We start from the raw sequence: 13,906 nt of genomic DNA, 5'->3' as shown, positions 1-13,906 counted from the left end.
AATAGTTTATGTAACATGAAATATCAAGAGGAAAACATTTCTGAGATCCTGCACTTATGTGTATAAATGATACGTGTATGGGTGCTGCATAGTAAAGAGAAATTTATGAACCTCTCATGAATGAATGTGTGTGTATGTGTGGGGCGTGTGTGTGTGTGTGTGTGAAGGGGCAGGACTTACTAATTGTCTGCAAACTGAAAAAAAAACTATTGTCTTTCTATTTACCTAGTTGTTATTGGGTGAGGAAGCAAGAGAATGGTTAAGGGCATTGTCATAGGATTTGTAGACGTGAGTATGTGTCAGCAGCATATATGTATGTGCAGGTGCTTTTGTTTCCACACACCTCCTCATGTAAATACATGCATATGTATCAGGGCATTTTTTAAAGAATGAGTATATATTTACTATCTGCCATCTCAAGTGGGATACAAGTAGGAACGCACATTTTATTTTTTATTTTTATTTGAATTTGATATATATTTGCCTCAAAAATACTTCTGTTTCGAAATATAAATATGTTTCATGTGTGTATGAGCATATGTACTTCTGTATATGTACTTTTATGAGTGTGTATGAATTGTGTGCTGTTTGTGAATGCATGTGCGCATGTCTGTTTTGTGTGGGTACACAAGTGTGAGTATTTGTGAATGGACTTTTGTATACTAATGAGGTATTTATGGGACAGCTATTGAAATTCTAGGAAGGGGTGAATCTTTCTACTATGAAAGCTCTCATATTGTGACGTAAATAGATTCACAAAGCCTCATAGACTTTTCTTGACATGCACCTGACCCAAATCTCCTTTTAAATTTACCTTTTATTTTAAGGAGGTGGTAACTAGGGATTGAACTCAGGTGCATTCTATCTCCAAGCTATACCCCCAACCCTTTTGATTTTTTTTTTTTTGAAACAGGTTTCACTAAGTTGTTGAGGGTAGCCTTGAACCTATGATCCTCCTATCTCAACCTGACAAGTACTGGGATTACAAACATGCACTACTATACCCAGATTTTAATTTCTATCAAGTACACCCACTGTGTGACACATTTTATTGAGCAAGAATGTTCTTTTAAATTATATGCTATTTATCCAGGGCCTTTGTTCTTCTGGTTGTAAGCCCAGTCACTCAGAGCTACATGCATCTACACTATACTTCATTCAGATGCAGAGACTCTAAGATTCAAAAGTATAGTGTGCGAACTAGAAATATGTTGAGAAGAAAAAACTGCATTAAAGGAGATTTTCAATTTGGAATTTGGAGAAACATTCGAGATGTGTATGAGCGATGGAATATTTTGAGAAAGAAAAAAGAGGACTACATGGACATTTTATAAAAAGAAATTAAAGCCAGGGGAATTTTTTAAAAGCAGAAAAATGCCAAATAAAAGTGTTTAAAAGATTTATGAAACTATTTTATTTGAAAATAAAACAGAAACAGGATTCATAATAATGAATGAATAAATCTTCTTTTGAAAAGGTAATTGTCCATTGAGGATGGAGGGAAATATTAATAATTGAGAGAAACAAACAATATCACAGTATCATGCTTTTGTGCACTAGCAGGAGTAAATGCCCCTCCCAGGTCTGTGTTTGAACAGGGATTCGGGGAATAGAGGATCAATGTCTGAAGTGAGGTATGATGCTGCAGAGAGGGGAAAGGAAAATCCAGTTATAGAATACAGTATTTGAAAGTATAAAAACAAATGGTAAACAAAGTAGATCTGGAAGGCTCATGTGCCTGCATAGAAATACAACAGAAATGGATTAAGAAATGGTGGCTGTCTGGGCCCAGATGATGAGGAGGTTTTTATTATAAAGAAAAGATGTGACCTTTAAAGTTGTGCATGGTGGCACACACCTATAGTCCCAGCTACTTTGGAGACTAAGGTGGGAGGGCCACTTCAGCTCATGAATTGGAGAGCAGTCTAGGCAACAGAAGGAGACCCCCCATCTCAAATAAAGAAAAAAAATTGGTATCCTTTATTTGAAAGCAGTAAAGAATCACAGGGGTTTGTTGTTGCTTATCATAAGAAAGATGCTGCTGCCATATCATCAGATTGCTAAGGAGAAATAGCACTGTGGGATCTATACAGAGAAAGGGTTGGGAGGAAGAACTGGCAGCAGAGACGGGAATCATGCAAATGACAGTCTCAGCAAAGGCCACTACAGCACTGATGGATTCATGCAGATACAGGTGAACATTAGGAGGAGCAGTCTTTTTCTCTGTTAGAGATCTCAGAAGCTAGAACTGCCGGCAAAATGATTTTGTTTCATTAGGCTCTGCCCCGTTGCTCCCAAAGGACACATATAATTTAACAACCTTGATTCAGAGTAGTACTTTGATATCTGTTCCAGCCAATAGTTTTTTATCAAATTCTTAATATTATTCCACATGATATACAGGAAATGTTTTATCATTTTTAATGTGTGTTTGGTTACTAACCACTGAGATCTATTTTATTCTGCATATGCTCACCATTTTATATTTGTATTTATTCCCGTATGAATTTTTATTCATATATGGACAAATTTTATATTTTATTACATTTCCATTGTTTTCACTTTTTATTTTTTATTTTTATTTTTATATGGATCATATTGAAAATGGCATACATTCAGACAGTGGTTGGTGCCTCTTTTTCATTTTTTTATAGTTCCAAATCTGAATTTTTTTTCAGTAATGTAAACTGCTAATGTTTGCCTAGTCTGTGATTTTCTGTCTTACTCTGTCTCTTAACCTACAGCAGCATATGCGCTATCCATTTTCATACTAGTTATTTTAATTCAGTGGTGTCACGGTTATTGATATTTTAATTTATGGTTTAAATATATTGTTCTTAATTACAGAAAACTATTTTGCCTTATATGATGAAGTTTCTTATGATTTCACCCAAAGTTTAGAATAAGCTTATCAATATCTATAGAACAAGGCCTGCTCGCAACTTTGTTAGAATTCTTTTTTAAACTGAAGATTCATTGGAGAAAATTGATATTTTTTCTATATTGTCTTCCAATCTGTAAACAAAAAATATATCTCCATTTATTGAGGGCTTCTTTAATGCTTTCCATTGGATTGTGGAATTCAGTATATAAATTTTCTATTTTATAAATTTTCCTATTTTTTATTTTTGATATCACTATGAATACAATTATTTTCTTAATTTCTTTTCAAATTAGTCATTGCTATTGTATAGATATACCATTGATGGTAATAGATTAATTTTATATTCCATGGCCCCACTAAACTCATTGATCAGTTTTATCAACCACCATTTTACTCACTGTTTCTATGAGTTTACCTTCTTAGACTTCACATAGAAGTAAAATTATGAAGTATTTATCTTTCTCTGTCTCATTATTTCACTTATTATAATGTCCTTCAGGTCCATCCATGTTATCACAGGAAGCAGAATTTCCTAATTTTTCATTCATTATCTATGGAAATACACTTAGCTTGTTCTCATATCCTGGCAATGAACATGGAATTGAAGATATTTCTTTGAGGTGTAGTTTTCTTTCCTTTGGATATATATCAAGAAGTGAGATTGCTATATCATATGGTAATTTTATTTTTAATTTTTTGAGGTACATGCATGTTGTTTACATAATGCTAATAACTATTTACATTCCAACCAATGATGTATAAGTGCTGCCTTTACTTCATATCCATCCAAAAATGTATTTACTTCAAGTTTGGCCTTTTGTTTTGTAACTACTATTGTACAAGTTTGGGTTATTAGAATTCCACATTTCCTTTTTTTTTTTTTTTTTGCAGTATTAGAGATTAAACCCAAGGGCATTCTACCTCTGAGCTACACCTCTAGCCCCATTTTTTCTTCATTATTTTGAAACAGGGTCTCACTAACTTGTAGAGGGGCCTAAGTAGCTGAGACCAGCTGCAAACTGCAATCCTCCTGTCTCAGCCTCTCAAATACTGGAATTACAAGGGTGAACCACCACACATGGGTAGAGAATCACATTTCTTTTTTTTTATTGTTTTTTTGGTGGATTGTAGTCATACATCTTAATGGGATAAAAGACTTGTGGAAACATGCATGCACACATCACTCAATTGGCCCTTACCCAATCCCCACCCCATTTCCTCCTCCTCCCTCCTTCCCATGCTTGACTTAGTGATTGACTTTGATATGTTTGTTTAAGTACATCATGTGCTTTGGAGAGTTTCCCTCTTCCCCCCTCTCATCTCCTCAGTTAGGTCACCTTATTTGCTCCTCTATAGGATCTCCTTCTTCATCTAGAGTTCCTCCTGTTACCCATTTCTCCCTAGTTTTCACATATTAGGGAAAGCATCCAGTTTCTTTTTCCTTTTAATACTATAACTTGTCCTCAAAGCCCTGCTTTACCTTCATGCTATGGTTTTTAAAGTTTGTGTTTTCATTTTCATATAGTTTAAACTATTTTTATTCATACTTTTATACATATTCAGATGGCTGGGAGGGGGGAAGGAAATGGGGGTAGGGCACCAAGCACAGTCCTAATGTGTGCCATTTACAAAATGTTCCACATATAAATAAAATAAAAATTGTTTTAATTTCTCTGGTTAGTTCTTCTTTGACCTATTAGTTATTTAGAAGTGTGTTATTTAAAACTAAGATTTCTTGCTTTTGTGACTATTGATTTGAATTCTATTTTACTCAGAAATATAGTTAGTGGGATTTAACTATTCTTAAACTTATTGAGGCTTGCTTTCTTTCTAAGTCTATAGTTTGTCACACAGAACAACTATGCATGAAAAGAATCTTCACTTTTTGTTATTGCATAAAGTATTCTATAAATGTCACTTTTGATTCATGGTATTTTTCAAGACTTCTATTTACTTGTTGAACAGCTATCTAAATGTTTTATCACATATTGAGATTGGGATGCTGAAATATCAAACTATTATTATATAATAATTTATTTCTCCTTTCAATTTATTATTATCATATATGCATCGATAGTTGTTGCATCATACAAATAATGATTATTTTTGTTTTGTTTTGAAATATCCTTTTTTGTCTCAAAATACCCTCAATAATCAGGGCTCTTTTTTCTTTTTTAATTTTATACATTCATTGCTGCATTATACTCTCACATCATAATTTAGTTCCAAGTGACAGTGACATCCATACACACAGCACTTGCTCAGATTCCCCCTGGCTCCCTCCCCGCTATCCCCCTTCCTTATACAGAATATTGAGATTGGCTTTGGTATTATTCTCACATATGAACATAATATCAGTGGAAGTTATTCGTTCATTGATTCTCCCTCTGCCAACCCTGCCTCTTCCCCTAGACCAATTCCCTGGCTCCACTGACTTATTTCCTTCATTATCTGAGATTTCTCTGGTATCCCCATTATGCCCTGGAATCCACAAATGAGAGAAAACTTATTACCCTTTATATTCTGTGATAGGCTAGTCTCACTTAACATGATGCTCTCCAGGTTCATCCATTTCCCTGAAAATAATGTTTTTGTTCTTTTTTTTATTGGTGCATTGTTGTCATATATCTGAATGGGGTACAAGATGGTAGAGGCATACATGCACAAATCTCTCATTTAGCCCTTCCCCAATTCCTACCCCATTCCCTCCCCTCTCCATTCTTTGCAGGTTTAACTTAGTGATTGACTTTGATATGTTTGTAAATATACATCATGTACATTAGGGAATTTCCCTCTCCTCCCTTCCTTCCCCCTCAGTTAGGCCACCATATTTGCTCATCTGTGGTTTCTCCTTCATCTAAAGTTTCTCCTATGACTCATTTTCTCCCTAGCTTGTGTATATTAGAGAAAACATCTGATTTTTTACTTTTTGTGGCTGACTAATCTCACTTGGCATAAGGTTCTCCAGTTCTATCCATTTCCCTGAAAATGACATAATTTTGTTCTTCTTTATTGCTGAGTATCAATGAGTGCCCAAGTTGACCACGCTACATTCACACTTATACACATATTCACATGTAGCTCCTCCATTAATCAACCTCAGCCTTCTTCATCTTCTACCCTTCCTTTCTAGCTTTTCTGAGGTTTTCCCTCCATTATCTGGAGTCCCTTTGGCATCCCTAGTACTCCCTAGTGTGGGCATATTAGAGAAAACATATGTCCCTTCTCTTTCTGGCCTGGCTGATCTCACTTAACATAATGTTCTCCAGGTCTTTCCATCTTCTTGCGAATGACATAATTTTATTCTTCTTTATAGCTGAATAGAATTCCATTGTGTGTATTTCCCATAATTTTGCAATCAATTCATCTATTGATGGAAACCTAGGTTGGTTCCATATTTTGGCTATTACAAATTGTGCTGCTATGAACATGGGTATGCATATGTTACTGTAGTTCTCTGATTTCAACTCCTTTGGACAAATACCCAGGAGTATTATAGCTGGATCATATGGTGGATCCTCCTCTAGTAATTTTAAAGCTCTTAGTCGAATTTTCAAGTCTTTAATCCACCTCAGATTGACTCTTGTGCAAAGTAAAAGGTAGAAATTTAATTTCACTTTTCCACAAGTGAATAACTATTTTTCCCAACATCTCACTGATGTATTTTTTGACATCTTTGTTGAAAATCAATTGGCTATAATTGTATGTATTTGTTTCTGTATCTTCTATTCTGTTTTATTGGTCTGTATGTCTGTTTTTGTGCCAATACTATGCAGTATTTATTATTATATCTCTGTGATATAATTTGAAGTCAGGAATTATGGTACTTCCTGCATAGTTCTTATTAGTAAGAACTGGTTTGGCTCAAAACTGTGTCTTTGGTGTCTCCATATGAAATTTAAGACTGATTTTTCTAGGACAATGAAGAGTGACATTGGTATTTTGATAGGGATTGCATACTCTAATTTCAGTGTTCTAAGCATGGATAAGGTAGGCTTGGCTAAGCTATGATTTTCATTGAGCATTTTAGATTATTACTTTTTTCGTGGTTCTGGGGGTGGAATCCAGGGGCATTCTACCTCTGAACTATACTCCCAGGCCTATTATTTATTTATTTATTTATTTATTTATTTATTTATTTATTTATTTGGTGGTACTGGGGTTCCTGGAAGCCCTTCTACCTCCAGGCTACACTCCCCGACCTATTTTTACATTTTTATTTGGAAACAGGGTCTCCTAAGCCAGCGCGCGTGGCTGGCTTCAAACCTGCGTGATTCTCCTGTCTCTGCCTACCCAGTGCAGGGATTACAAGCGTGCGCCACCACGCCCGGCTATTCTTTATTTTGAAACAAGATTTCACAGAGTTGCAAAATGCCTCACTAAGTAAGCTGATGCTGTCCCTGAACCAAGATCCTCCTGTCTCAGCCTCCCAAATGCTTGGATTACAAGCGTGCATCACCATGCCCCACTCTTATTTTATTACAATATTTTCTTACAGTGAGATTATTGACACATAATTGTGTCATCAGTCAAGAAGCCTATGTTATAAATCATCTGCATATAGATGAAATTGATCCAGCAATACAGTGTTTTAGTTATTTCTTCTTATAATATGTTTTAAGGAAATTTAGGGAAATTTAAAAACCATATTTATAGAGTCCTCTGTATTTATCTGAATACTTACCAATTTCAATACTTCCTGTAAATCCCTGGCTAGTCTCCTGGGAAAAAGACCATAACCTCAGGGCAGTAAGCCACTGGCCATCACTATATGCTTGCTACCACATTGGTTTTGACAATACTCCAACCCTTGGAAGCCCCTGACTCAGGCATCTGGAAGAAATTTCTTGGCTTTCTCTGCCTGATGACAGAGCCAAAGGTAATAGAGGTGCTAAGAGCTGCTCTAGGCAAGAATGTTACAAACATGCTATTAGATTATAAAGTTCAGTTGTAATGAATAGACTGATGTCTAATGGGTTCTCAAAGTGCTGAATTGATATGATTGAGTTTGCCATCTTCATATCTACGTTTCTAGAGAAGATTTGTCCTTTAATCAAGTCAGAAGTTAATATCTTTGTTTATATCTCTTTTATAGTCCTCTATTAGATTGATAAGGATCTTTTATATATTTATTTTTCTTTCTTAGTTTGAAAGATGTGACAATTAATCATTTTACCTTAATATTTTAGGACATACACATTTATAATTTTCTTAGCCAATGTCTAGGGTTCATTTGTCTTCATATTATGTACCTGAGAACATAATCTGTTTTTATTTCGCTTTACCAACTGATTTTCATTGTTCCTTAGTGTAGAATTTCACGGCCAAGATTTCTGAGTATTTGTCTGAGTGATGGAGTTATGACTGCAGCATGTGACAATGAAATTATAATTAATATTAATATTTGGATAATGTGAGTGTAGTGAGGCTAATTCCCAGGCATTTATTTGGGGAAATTGATAAGTTGATGCCACCAAGTAGCCTGGGTAAGCAAATTGCCTTCTGTTGTTTATAGCTTTGTAGTATTTTTTCACAATTTTCTCCTAGATGAGCAGGGTGAAAGAAGTTTTAAAACATATCTGTCTTAGATTATTTAAATTTAAGATATCTGGGACATACAAATAAAAGATTCTAGAGTGAGATGGAGACATGGGGCTTATAGTAGCCAAAGCTCACTGAGAAATAAATTACTTAGGAAAAAAAAGTGTCACTGGATTTAGAAATGAAGTGGCATTGGTAGCCTCAATGAGAGCAGAAAGAGTGAGCCAACTGTAACTAGGGTGAGGTGTCATGAAGACAGACTGCCTGGGGTTGAGGGAAGATGAGGAATAGATATGGGAGTACAGACTCTCTCCTTAGATGTTTATCAAATAAGGAAGGGAGTTAAGTGATCGAAATGCTACAGTGAGAGGCAGGGTTAAAGTACTAAAAGAAAACAGTTTGAGGAGAGAAACAGCTTTGAGAAAAGTGAAAAAAAAGCTTCAAGACAAGGACTGGATATGGCATGGACTGGATATGGCATGGTGGAATGGGGGTGTGTCTGAGTGAGTCTGTGTGGGCAGCACAGGGGAGAGGCAGCTTGTTGTAGAAAGCGTCATGCAACTGTATCACAAGACTAAGTAAATCTTTCCTATCAATTTTCAGGTTCCAGTTGTGATTCTGAACGATGTCCACACCTTCTGCCTTGGCAGCCACCAATAGCAGCGCCTGGATGGCTCCCACCTTCCTGCTGGTGGGCATGCCCGGGCTGTCGGCGGCACCCTCCTGGTGGGCGGTACCTCTCATCACTGTCTACCTGGCTTCTGCTCTGGGCAATGGCACTATCCTCTGGATCATTGCCCTGGAGCCCGGCCTGCATCGCCCCATGTACTTCTTCCTCTTCCTGCTCAGTGTATCTGACGTTGGCTTGGCCACAGCTCTGATGCCCACCCTGCTGGGCCTGGCCCTGGCTGGTGCTCACGCCATCCCTGCCTCAGCCTGCCTCCTACAAATGTTCTTCATCCATGTCTTTTCTGTTATGGAGTCCTCTGTCTTGCTCGCCATGGCCTTTGATAGGGCACTGGCCATCTGCCGCCCTCTCCGCTACCCAGCACTCCTCACCCAGGATGTCATTAGCAAGATTGGCATGGCCATTGTTTTCCGGTGCCTGGGTCTCCATCTGCCCATGCCATTCCTCCTGGCCCACATGCCCTACTGTCACCCACAGGTCCTGACCCATTCTTACTGCTTACATCCAGATATGGCCCGTCTGGCCTGCCCGGGAGCTTGGGGTGCAGTCTACAGCCTTGCTGTGGTCCTGTCAGCCATGGCACTAGATCCCCTGCTTATCTTCCTCTCCTACGGCCTGATCGGCAGGGTGTTGCAAGGTGTGGGGTCTAGTGAGGATCGCTGGAAGGCAGGGCAGACCTGTGCCGCCCACCTCTCTGCTGTGCTTCTCTTCTACATACCTATGATTCTCCTGGCACTCATTAGCAGGTTCAAGCTGCCACTGCCTCAGCAGGCCCACACTCTTCTCTCTTATGTGCATTTCTTGCTTCCTCCACTGCTGAACCCTATTCTCTATAGTGTCAAGATGAAGGAGATCAGAGAAAGGATACTCAAGAGGCTGCAGCCCGGGAAGGTGGGTTGTGTTCAGTGAGGATCGTGTCCCTCCACATTTAGTGGTTGAGGGATCCCAATACAAAGGCTTCTATGACTGAATTTAGTTTTCCAAGCATGGAATGATCATTAAAGTAAAAACAAGTGCCTATTCATGGATGTACCTGCCTGTTCCTAGATGTGTGCATGTGCTAATTGAAGAAATAAGCCCCAGAGAATGGAAATGATCCACCTGCTCTGCACCACATGTCAGTGCCACAGAATGGACCAAATGGCAGGTCTTGTCACACCACCCAAGTGCATGGCTATTGCTTTTTGATTCCTGTTAATTCGCTTGCTGCGTCTATATCTTAATAACTGAGGAGAAGGAGTTAAACAACTGTTTGGTAACAGAAAGAGAACATTGCAACATTCTGCTCTGACTGATCCTTAGAAATTCATGAAAAAAAGGGACACAGTAAGTCTCTCCTGTAGGCTCTTCACACCAAGAGTCAGGCCACATAACTCTGACCAGGCTAGAAAAACAGAAGGAAAGTAGTTACTTCTTATGTTTGATTTAGTTTTCAAAGTGCTAGTCACATTTTTGAATGTATACATCTTTGTTGTTAAAATTTCACATAATTCATAAAACAGAATAAATAAAAATCACCTTAAATTATGTTATCCAAACATAACCATAATTGCCTTTTTAGTGAACACTACTAAGTATAATATCTTCTCTAAGTGGGATCTTATCAGTTGTCCATGGAATTACCCATCTCAATTCTCTGCTGCCTCGTAGTAGTATTACCTATTCAGACCCACATCATGAGGATCAGAGGGGGCACACTGAAAGTACCTCCACTGTGGCTTTGAGCATAAATACACAATTCTCTTCATTTGACATGGTCCTCAAAACCTGCTTTGGTAGATAGGGTGTTCATAGATGTGATCGGAACAGGAGCTTCGGTGTGATTTTTCAATGAATTTGACTTCTTGTCCTGTGAGTACTGCTTCCCTAGTAGATTCTGTCTCTTCAGTCTTGTCTCCAGAATGAGACACATATGGAGACTTGAGTCAAATCCACAGGCTGGGCCAGTCCGTGCTGCCTGAATACTTGACGCAGAACCACCGAAGCAGAGCAGCCTAAAGCAAGGGTCTTCTGTCTTCCTAATGAGTGGTGACTGATGATTGCAAACAACTGAGCTTTCGTGGTTGGCATGCAGCAAACATATATGAACAGAATGTAATTACACTTTTACTCAATATACATGGTTAGCTTTCTGGGTTTTCTTCATGTCGATACAATTATTATTGTTATTAATTATTTTGTGATGCTGGGGATTGAACCCAGGGGCCTTCTATTACTGAGGTACATTCCCAGAATTTTTTTTTTTAAACTTGAAAGTCTTGCTAAATTACCATATACTTGACTTGAACCTGTGAGTTTTCTGTCTCAACCTCCCATTTCTCAATATCATGATTACTATATCTGTATGAGAAACTTGTCTTGTTTGTAGAACAATATTTAAGTAACATCTTCATGTATTATTTTTGCATCTGATTTTCTTACAGTTGAAATTCCTCCAAGTTAATTGGTAAGGATTTAATTCATTCAAGTGACTAGATAATATTCAATGGTATGGGTAGATCATAGATATTCAATTGTTTTCTATTAGTAGGTATTAAAGATGTTTTCAGTTTTATGTCACTCCAAACTATGATGTCATAAACATTCTCATTCAGCTCTCCTTGTCTACATGTGCCGTATTCCTATAAAGCTTACCTTTAGGTCATTACTGCTCACTTTAAAAGACTGTACAATTTTTTTTTTAATTTCAACATATGACCTTTTTACAAAATGCCATATCAATTCATATTTTATACTCTAGGTGACAGTGCCTATTTTCTTGCATATCCACTAAAATTTAATGTTCTCATATTTTTATTTTGCTATCAGTTTTATTAGTAAGACTTACCTCATTGTACTTTAGTTTTTATTTCTCTAATGAGAAATAAAATAAATAAAACTAAAGCTGGGCGTGGTGGCACACGCTTGTAATCCCCGCACTTGGGAGGCAAAGACAGGAGGATCGCGCAGGTTCGAAGCCAGCCGCGCACGCTGGCTTAGGAGACCCTGTTTCCAAATAAAAATGTAAAAGTAGGTCTGGAAGTGTAGCCTGGAGGTAGAAGGGCTTCCAGGAACCCCAGTACCACCAAAAAATAAAAAATAAAAAATAAAAAATATCTCTCAAACAAAAATATTTTCACATAATCAAATATTTTTTTCTTTATAATTTTTGTGTTTAATATGTTGCTTTTTTTTTAAAAAGGCACCACTGGGCTTGGGTAATAGCTCAGTGATCGAGCACCTGCCTACTGTCCTTGAATCCTGGATAATATATGTTGATCCCGAGGCTCCACATAAGCTCTGTTTTGATTTTTCTCTAAAATTGTAGTAATACTTTTTTACTTTTAAGTCTGTGTCAGAAGTACAAAATAATATTATACTAATCAAATTATTTTAACCATGAATATATACTAATGGCAGTATCATCTATCACATTCTTTTATTCTGCTGGGCGTGGTGGTACACACTTGTAATCCCTGTACTTGTGAGGCTGAGACAGGAGGACCACAAGTTTGAGGCCAGCCTCAGCTACTTAGTGAGGCCCTTGCAACTTAGTAAGACCTTGTTTCAAAATATAGAATAAAATCTAGGACTGTCAGTGTAGCTTGGAGGTAGAATGCCTCTGGGCTCAATCCCCAGTACTACAAAAAAATAAACAAGTAAATATTTTTTTTTATTTTCACTGAAATGAAATACTATGTAAGTCAATCTTTTTAATTTATCCCTTAATAATACACACACACACACGCACACACAAACATCTGTCATCTACTCTACATATCTTTATTTTATTTTGCTCTACATATATTTATTTTATTTTATTTGCTTATTCTCTTTTGGTACTAAGATTGAACCCAGGGGCATTGTACCTCTGAGCCACATTCCCAGCCTCCCAAGTACTAGGATTACAGGTATATGCCATCACTCTTGGACATCTTTACAAATCTTTTAATGAATAATGATATATTACTGATTTATTTTAGTAGCTTCATAGTGTGATTTAGTTTAAAATGTGGTATAGAGTAATTCCATTCTAATAAAATTTAGAAGTTCTAAGAGGAAGTATACTATATTTATAAAATCAATGTAAAAGAATAAACATTAATAATAGTAAGTTTTCTTTATGGCTGAGTAAAATTCCAGTGCGTACATATCCCACAGTTTTGAAATTCATTCATCTGTTGATGGACATCTTGGCTGGTTCCATAGTTTGGCAGTTGTGAACTGTGCAGCTATGAACATAGATACACATGCATTAGTTTGGTAGTTTGGTTTCATTCTTTTGGGTAGATACCCAGAAGTGGTATTGCTGGATCATATGAAAAGTTCATTCCCATTCTTCTGAGGATCCTTCATACTGTTTTCCAAAGTGGTTGCTCTAATTTGCAATCCCACCAACAATGTCTTAGAGTTCCCACCCCTCCACATCCTCATCAGCATCTGTTGTTGTTTGTGTTTTAAATCATTGCCATTCTAGTTGGAGTTAAGTGAAATCTCAGGGTAGTTTTGATTTGCATCTCTCTGATTGCTAATGATGTTGAGCATTTCTTCATGCATTTATTGGCCATTTCAATTTCTTCTTTCATCAAGTGTACACTTAGTTCACTTGCCCATTTTTATTGAATTGTTTCTTTAGTGCTGAGTTTCTTGAGTTTTCTGTATATTCTAGAAATTAGTCCTCTATCGGAGGAGTAGGTGGCAAAACTCTTCTCCCATTCTGTTGGCTCTCGGTTGAGGTTCTCAATAGTTTGCTATGATGTACAGAAGCTCTTCAGTTTAATGTAATCCCATGTATTGATCTGCCTTTTAGTTTC

The 13,906-nt window shown here is 37.1% G+C and overlaps 2 protein-coding genes across 2 annotated transcripts in view; both read left to right on the top strand.

Moving 5' to 3' along the window:
- The window catches only part of LOC308258950 (uncharacterized protein), a gene marked incomplete at both ends in the record, with an annotated part of 84,887 nt that overhangs the window by 48,547 nt on the left and 22,434 nt on the right, over window positions 1–13,906 (top strand). The window lies entirely within an intron of this gene.
- On the top strand, window positions 9,051–10,022 carry OR51S1 (olfactory receptor family 51 subfamily S member 1; the record flags this gene model as incomplete). The annotated part of the gene is made up of 1 exon (XM_080702006.1): window positions 9,051–10,022. The coding sequence occupies one exon, from the start codon at window positions 9,051–9,053 to the stop codon at window positions 10,020–10,022; it is 972 nt and encodes a 323-aa protein (XP_080558132.1).

The sequence above is a fragment of the Muscardinus avellanarius genome, assembly GCF_963383645.1.
Source record: "Muscardinus avellanarius genome assembly, chromosome: 1".
Classification (NCBI taxonomy): domain Eukaryota; kingdom Metazoa; phylum Chordata; class Mammalia; order Rodentia; family Gliridae; genus Muscardinus; species Muscardinus avellanarius.
The sequence above is the reverse complement of the archived record's forward strand: the minus strand, read 5'-3'. Positions and strand labels throughout refer to the sequence as shown.